General features: G+C 34.4%; 1 protein-coding gene across 1 annotated transcript; it reads left to right on the top strand.

Moving 5' to 3' along the window:
• The first annotated feature begins 6,374 nt into the window (after nt 1-6,374).
• Nucleotides 6,375-7,594, top strand: LOC111398547. The gene has a single exon (XM_023025506.1). The coding sequence runs from the start codon at nt 6,473-6,475 to the stop codon at nt 7,325-7,327; it is 855 nt and encodes a 284-aa protein (XP_022881274.1). The 5' UTR covers nt 6,375-6,472; the 3' UTR covers nt 7,328-7,594.
• The last annotated feature ends 1,507 nt before the right edge of the window (nt 7,595-9,101 follow it).

The raw sequence follows: 9,101 nt of genomic DNA, 5'->3' as shown, positions 1-9,101 counted from the left end.
ATATAAACCCTACCTATTGAAATTTTTTTGAAATATTTTATTCAAAATACCCCCACCATCAAGATTCGTTAGTTTAACAGCTAAAAATAGTAAAATATGACAAAATCAAAAAAAAAAAAATTGAATAATTGCAATTCTGGATTAAATTTTTTTTTTTTTTTTTTTTTTTTTTTGTAAATTATACCCAAAATCTTGAAAGTCCCAATATACATCACAAAAATATATGGAAGTGCTATCTTCTTGCTTGGACCCCAATGGGAAGAATATGCAATACCAGAGAAAGAAAACTTTGAGAGGCTATCACTAGTAATGTGGAATATTGATTTTTTAATGTTCATTTAGTTACTCGAAATTAATCACCCTTTCCAAAAGTAGTTATCATAAACCAAAGAAAATACTCTGAAATCAACACAATATTATTAATAATGTAGAATGACTAAAATTAACTCACAAATTGTGTTAAATAGCTGCAAAATACGAAATTATAGGAAAATTATAAAAAATGGCAAAATCCCGAAATTACTGATGCAGAAGGATCCGAGTCGAGTGATGCTGATTTGTCAGATAGCATGATGATGGCGCTGAGATACCATGAGATGGCGAATTGGCACAAAGATGGAAAGTGAATCGCAATTATTTCCTTGATTAGGGGAATTTGACACGTTTTTGGTAATTTGACCATAACTTTGGCTACGGTTATCAGAATTACTATTATGACCCAAATCCGGAAAGCTCTCTTCGACGCACATGTCGTATTTCGACCTCAATTTCGAGCCCAGAATTCACTGTTTTCCTTTCTGAAATTCAATTTTTAGTTATTTTTTGCTATTTATGGTAATATTTCGTTTCCCTTTTTCCATATTTTAGAAAATTCAAATTGAGTCAAATTTTTGGCAACTTATTCCTTTTACTTAATATTTTATTCTAATGTAATTTCGGAATTTTGCCATTTTTGGTAATTTTCTTATAATTTCGTATTTTGCAGCTATTTAACCCACTTGTGGGTTATTTTTAGTCATTCAACATTATTAATAATATTAAGTTGATTTCAGAGTATTTTGTTTTTTGTTTTTGGGCATTTTTCTATCGTTTATTTCTTGCGAATCATCTACTACAACAAGCCAATAGGATAATCACTATCCTATCTGACATCACATTTTGTAATGGGTTTTTGTTTTGGAATGGGATTTGGTTGTTGGATCCAAGTATTGTTAGGTGGAAGTGTGGAAGAAGATGAAGTGGGGGTGGAGAAGAAAATAAAGTTTTAAATGTTTGGGACCACGGGTGTCATATATAAAAAAATTTGGATATAATTTACGAGAAAATAAAATGTTTTAAGTACTATAATTCCAATTATTCCTTTTTAATTTTGACCTTTTTTTACCATTTTAATGATTAAACTAATGGATCATGATGGCAGTGGGTATTTCGAGCACAATGTATCGAGTAAAGGGGTTTTTTATAATTTTCAATAAATACAGGGTATAACTTTTTAAAACATTTAAGAGTAAGATTGCAATTTATTCTTTATTTTTTTTTTCTTTTTTTTTTGTTTTATTTAAATAGGAGGGTATTTTGATCATTTTACATTCAAAAATGGTGAAAACGACGTTTTTAGCAATGAACTGTTGAAATAAGGATGAAAATGCAAAAAAATGAAACGTAAGGACTTTTTCGCAATAGGTGTCAAACGTTATTTCCAATACACCAATCGACTATACTCACCAGGACGCTTCTCTTCATTGTCTTAAAACATCAACATATGGTTCAGCGGTATGGAGGTTTGGCTATTTGGGCAATCGTTGATCAGAGTTTTTTTTCATTTCTATGGTGGCAATCTTATTTGGAGAAAAATAAACCATGAGGAGAAGTGTCCTGGTGAGTAGAAATGACATGTATATCTTCGGAACAGGTAGTGCCGTCGGAGTTTAGGTGATGGTATTTTGGAAATGGTACGGAGGTTCGACAGTTTGACAATAATTTCAATTTTAATAAGGTCTAATAGCACAGAATGTCCCTACGTTTGACACATCCTTGTGGAAAACGTCCCTCTGTTTGACATTTCTTGCGAAAAACGTCCATATGTTTCAAATATTTTTTTTTTTTTTTTTGCATTTTCATTCCTATTTTCACGTTTCATTACAGAAAACGTTATTTTCATCAATTTGAAACATAGGGACGTTTTGCACACTACGAGCCAAACGTATGGACGTTTTGTGCTATTAGACCTTTTAATAATTATTTGGACTCACTTGCACTTTTTAAAACATTTAAAAGTAAGATTGCAATTTATTCTTTATTTTTCTTTTCTTTTTTTAATTTTATTTAAATAGGAGTATATTTTGATCATTTTACATTCAAAAATTGTGAAAATAGCATTTTTAGCAACGAAACATTGAAATAAGGACGAAAATGTAAAAAAATGAAACGTAAGGATGTTTTTCAAAATAAATGTCAAACGTAGGGACGTTTTGTGCTATTAATCCTTTACAATACTTAAAAACTAGGATTGTGAGCCCCCCGGGGCACAGCTCAACTGGTGGATCAATCAACATTTGTCTTACTTCCAGCGGCAGGGTGGAGGTTCGAATCTTGGTGGGAACTTGCGGCCAGATTTATTTGGTATGGAGCAATCACTTTGGAGGAGGATCTCTTGTACAGGCAGTGGGGGGAACCTGTGATCCAGTTGAGGCCTAACCCGCGATTTACCCCCTCCAAAGTTCTAGGGGCAAGAATCTTGGGGGGTCCAGGATTTAGTGTAGTGTAAGTTGGGATACCTAGATATCAAAAAAAAAAAAAAAACACTAGGATTGTGATGTTAAGAGGTTTGCTTATAAGTAAAATTGATAATAATTTTTTTATTAACTAAAATGAAAAATAAGCAAGGCGTTCTTAGCTGCTAAAAGAAGACAATATCATAGAAAGCTAAAGATCTCACTCGATAAAAGAAGAAATTCGGTCCACCAAAGCTAATGCCCTCACTTGGAATTTATCATACACAAAAGAGAATAATTTATAGAAAATTAGAAATAGCAAAAATCGGTACAATAACTTGAATGATTAGCTTTTTTCACTTCAAGAACTGAATTTTGATCTGTATATTTCTGGAAGATAGCAATAACTAAGTTACACAAATGATCAATCCTTACCCTGGAGGAGTTGTAAAGTCCTTTTGAGTTTTTCCACTCAAAAGCTCCAAAGCTTCAATCTTTGGCCTTATTTCCCTTTCCTTTTCAGTCGGGAAATCTCTAAAGAACTGGAGCGAGAAATTGAAAAAAGGCAAATAAATGATTTTTGCAATAAAATATGAAACAAGGGTAAAAATGTCAAAAATGAAAGGTATGGACGTTTTGTACAATAATAATGAAAGATAGGAACGTTTTGTACTAATTATCATTTTAATAATTTATTTGGACTCATTTGCACTTTTTAAAAAATTTTGGGAGCATGATTGCAATTTATTTTAACTTTTCTTTTCTTTTTTATTGTTTTCTTTAAACATGGGGTATATTTGTCGTTTCGCACAAAAAATTTGATGAAAAAGATAATTTTCGCAATAAAAGGTGAAGGTAAGAGTAAAAGTGTCAAAAAATAAAAGATATGGATTTTTTGTACAATAACATTGAAAGTTCGATTATTTTTAGTCTTTTTCAACAAACTCATGAAGTTCGCTTGAAGTCATCGTGATTTTCTTGCTTAGATATTGGTCGTTCTCATTGTGCTCAATTCAAAATGAGAGAAATGTCTAATAACCTTTTGGATTCCGTCCAATTTGTGTTGGCATGATTTGAACTCACTCTGTTGGAAAAAAAATGGTTTAATGGGTCAACTTTGAGCCCAAATTTCAGTGGGACCCACCTTTTAAATAATACGGGACCCAGCATATTCACGCTCTATTCCGCGAGATGATTAACGTGATATATTTATTTATCGAAAACCATTTAAAATTGAATGAAATATTAAGTGTTAAAGTAACCCACATAAACTAAGGATTATGGAAGAATTTGATTTGCCAAACACTTATCCCACATAGGAAAGTTAGGAAACTTTGGTGTGGTTTATAAGGTGGAAGTTTGGAATTGGGTTTGGGCCCCAAGGGGTACCAATAGTTTTTGGAAGGGGGAAGACCTATATCCTATTGGGTTCGGTCATAAACCCACACGCGCGCGCGCCGCCGCCGTCCGTCCGGCCGGCTCGGCACGGCACGAGCCCGAGTCCGGTTCGGTGCGGGTCCGGGTCGACCTTTACACTATATTAACTTTTTGGACAAAATTTATTTAAAATTTTGGACCAAATTGTAAATAATCAAATTCTTGGGTACAAAATGAAATTTAAATTTGGGCTTATCCCGGGTGTTTTATTTTCTTTTTAACAGTCGACTGTTTCGACTGTTTACCGACCAAACAGTCGACTGTTAACCGACTTAACAGACACGACTTTTAAGAACAGTATGTCTGTTCGGATTTTTGAGGCTTGTCTGAAAGGTGATGACTGTTCGAATGGCCACGGACAAGTCTATAAATAGCCAGCCTTTCTACCAGAAAATTTACATCATTTTCATTGCAAACTTTCTGTGCTTTGAATCCCATTTCCCTCTCTCTCGTTCTGATATTGTCTCGAAGTAAAAAACACTTCGTTGAGTTCGTTGGAACTCCTACAGACTGCAGTGCTGCTTCCGTAGGAGACGAAAAATTCGTTCTATCCTGGGAAACGATTGCTGGACGCCTTTAGCACCATAGAAGGCAGCAAATTCGTTTTAAGGACACATCGTGAAGTCGGTGGGCTCGAATTACAATTTTGGATCCTGTTGATCAATTCTTGCATTCAGGTAATTCTGTCGGATTGCTGTAGAAGGAGTGAATTCAAACTATAGAAACAACACACTCTACATGTGAAAGTCGAAGGAAAATCCCCTTCAGGCTTCAAGTAGGAGTTTCGTAGTTGCATGCCAGCAGTAGTGAGCATGAATGAAAGCAGAAGGAAAATTCTCACCTTTTGCATCCAAATATTTAAATTCATATTAATCGGGTAAATGTTTAAGAAATCTCTCAATTGAATTTAATTCCATGAGTAGGGACACTTGACAGACTGTAAGACGGCAAGGGTATTTTTATTGAGTTTTGCTACGTAGACAGACCCACATGGCCAACTTGCCAATAGGAACTCCCGGAAAAATAGGACCACATGGCCCTATTTGAGGAGGATTATTCATTTTTTCCCTTGTTTGAGCTACCTTATTTCAACAAGAATGCATTTTTAAATAGTGTATTGATAGAAAATGTATGATTAAAATTAAAAAAAAATTTGAATTTATGTATAATATTATTTTATTAAAAATATATAATTGAAGTGATGTCAAATTATTGTTTAAAAATGTAACTTCGTGAAAGAACGTGAGTCAAATACACTCTTATTTCATGACAGATAACCACAGAATTTCAATCTTTACACTCAACTTCAGAAAAGTCAACTTCTAGATACAATAAAATTACTTTTTTTCCATGAAAAAATATGTGCTATTGATATTTTGTACTTGACATGACTATACGACGAGCTAAATAAAATTTTAATCTTTTCTTGTACATAATGATTTACATATACATAATGTGGTGAAATACGATTGAATTATAATTTTTCAACCAAAAAAGAAAAAAAAATCACACTCACTTTTTCACATCGCATATATATGTATATAAACCATTATATAACAAGTTGCATTACTCACAACTTGTCATCATTGGAGTTCTTTTAATCGCAAAACGAGCTTATAATTGACTATCAAATTGCTCAACTGATTGACTTGTGTCACTTGTCCATTATGGTATGTGAACCTTTTTCACCTATTGCATTTTTTGCAATTTGATGGATTCCAAATCATTCGTATCGAAATTTTAAATTTTTAAGAGATCATATTCTAAGAAACGATACTCATTAGAGAGAATCTACACAGAGAGGGGAATCAAACCAAAAAATTTATCCATTCAAGTTGGATCCATTTCAGCATTGAGTCATAATAAATTGAATATTGTAGTAGTCTTGATAGTAGGTCTGACTTCTAATTGATATACGTGAATCAAGATCAATTTTAAATTCTAGGGGTTCCAATCCTAGTGAAACAGATACTCAATTTAAAGTGAGTAAACAGTTTGGGAAGGGATTTTGATTGATCAAAAAGAAGAATCTACTTCATTGGTGCACATCATGTCTTGGATCCATTAATGTTACTCGAGACGGGAAAGGTAGTTCTCTGTTTTTATTATATATAAAAAAATAAATAAATAGTGAGAATAAGTTTACGATCTCATGTGAAAAAGTTGCACCAAAACAAAAAGGACAAAAAAAATTAAAAAAGACTAGTAATTCTTGACCTGGTCCAATAAGTGTCATCAACAGTTGTAGTTTGCTAAGACATGACTTTAAATAAATAGAAATATCAAACTAAGTTCAAATTTCCAGCGCGCAATTTTCCACAATGAGGAACTTGCCTTGTAACAATCTCATGAACAATGAAACCTCCAAGAAGTCTCTTTTAACCAACCTCAGTGTTACTTATATATACACAGATTCATACAAATTCATTTCACAATTTAGTATCTGTTATAATTTCATCATGCAAAACTACAGCCATCCTTGTTTCGTAGAAATCACTTTGATATCAGCTCAAGATCTCAGATTAGCTTCTTCGGTTTTCTGCCGCCGCCGCCTCCGGCCGTTCATAACCATCAACACTGCCATCGCCACCACGTCCAGTGATAAACAGCTGAAAGTGTACAAAACAAAGGTTGATGAAAAAGGAGGTGTAAATCCCACATGGGGTGACAAGTTTCAGTTACCTCTTGATCAAACTTTTTTTTACCTAAGAAAATCAGGAATTTATCTCCAACTTTACACCAAGAATCTTTTGATGGGCAATACGCAACTGGGATGGTGTCTGATTCCAGTGTCGGATATAGTCGGCAGGTTAATTCCGGTGGGGTCGACTCAATTCTTAAGTTATCGGTTAAGGGATAGGGATGGTTCGAGGGGGCATGGGGTTGTGAATGTTGCGGTAAAGTTGGAAGGGAAACCTCCGACACCACACCCTCCTCGGCCGGTGATGACGCCAGATGGGAATGTGAGTGATATGGTGATTGGAATTCCGGTGAAAATGTTGCCGGAGAGGAATGAGTTTTCCCAAGGGCATGTAAGAGCTGGTTCACCACATAGTTACGCCTTTTCTCCTGGTCAGAACATACTTGATAATGTGAGAATTGAGACCTACTCTGCTAAGAATTTTGCTGTTATGGGAATAAGGGAGTCTAAAGCCCAGACAAGTGATGATGAATAGGGACTATCAACATACTGAATGGTTGAGCAGATCTAATGGTTCGGTAACAAAATGCAAAACTTTATAATGTCTCAAGATAAGAAGAACAATGCTAGTTGCACATGTACAGTCACACAAATGAGACTCGTACAAATTTAAGATGCTAAACACTAATTGTTCATCTTATCTTTCTAAAAAGAAGAATTTTTCGATCAATGCTACTGCTCAAATGTTTAGAACCTTTAAATCATGAACAATACAAGATGCAAATATGATTCAATTTTTTTATATTTTTTTTGCTACAATATGTGAAAGCAAGGAAAAATGTCCCTCTTTTAGCACAATTAACGCACACAACAAAATGAAACAGGTTTGAATTCAATGAAAAAAAATCGCTATCCTTAAGATAGATTGCTCCTCGGGATACGTAATCTGGTGCAATAAGGAATAGGCGACCTGCTTCCAAGATTCAACAACCAGTGAACCACAGCTAAGGATGCACTCCCCAGAGAAGGTCAAGGAGGACTTTCTTAAGCATCCAATTAGAGCTCAGATAGGTAAAGTATACAAAAAAAATTAGGAAAAGACAAATCTGGGAGTTGTGATTCTCATCCTACAAATGATGGCTTTTTTAATGCATAGAAACATGCCAAAGTATTTAAGAACGTCGCCTTTTAGATTTATCAAGCCTCATTTTTTAGATCTAATAACCATGAAATTCTATATGTTTAACTCATAAACATTAAACTAAAGTGATAAATTCATAACTCCAAGGTGAAAAGATCATAACTTCAAAACTTGCATTATAATAACATATTACACACACACACACACACACACACACACACATATACATACATAACAATCCTCCTCATTATTCAAAATTTGAGAAATAACACGATAAAATAATGGAGCTCTAGTCAGATTGAAGAAATTGACACACATTAATGCTGATGTCTTTTGACTTGAATCAACTCTTAGATTGGATTTACAGAAGTGGGGTGAAATTAAGCTTTGAACAAACTTCTTGAGTCTAAATCAGCTATATATCCAAGACACGTATCAGCTTCAGATATAAAAGAGCCTTCAAGTTGGCACGTTTAGACTATGTGCCCTACCAGGTTATTCATGAATACTCTAGAGAAATTGGTCTAATTTCTCATAGAAGGCAGTCCCAATCTCATATTCATATAGGCGGATTCCACCAATCATAAACAGGAAAAAGAAATGTCACTCTAAAGGGCTATGGATCCATTAAGAGCTTTAAGCTCAACCTCCCATGTGCAGTTGCACTATCTAAGCCACGACGATGGAACATATTTGGAACTCGCATTCGCATATGGCAGTGCCTCCACTACTCAAATGACTTGTTTTTGTCCATTGAACGTACATCTTGATATCTGTATTCGCATAGGTGGGTTGCCATTACATGTGGCACACTTAAATGGCTCTCTCAATATATTTATCAATAGCATGGCTAATCAGTCAAATGGTTCGCCAATATCCTGTTGATTTCGGAAACTCAAGTAATAATACTCCATCCATTAGCAGTTGTCTAACCACATTATGGCGTAGATGCATATGAGCTCCTAACTCGAGCTATCAAAGTTCTTGGTAAGACGCAAGGGGGAAGGAAGATCTCGCATAAATGCATATCAACAAGAAATTTATCAATTGAAATGCTCGACCTTAACTATTTCTTGAATCGAAATACTAAGAGAATCGAAATTGGAACTTAGAAATTGAGGTAGTGAGGCCCGTAATTCCAGAGATGGACAAAATTTGAATACCTATC

The sequence above is a fragment of the Olea europaea genome, chromosome 8, assembly GCF_002742605.1.
Source record: "Olea europaea var. sylvestris chromosome 8, O_europaea_v1, whole genome shotgun sequence".
Classification (NCBI taxonomy): domain Eukaryota; kingdom Viridiplantae; phylum Streptophyta; class Magnoliopsida; order Lamiales; family Oleaceae; genus Olea; species Olea europaea.
This window is presented reverse-complemented; position numbering and strand designations above follow the sequence as displayed.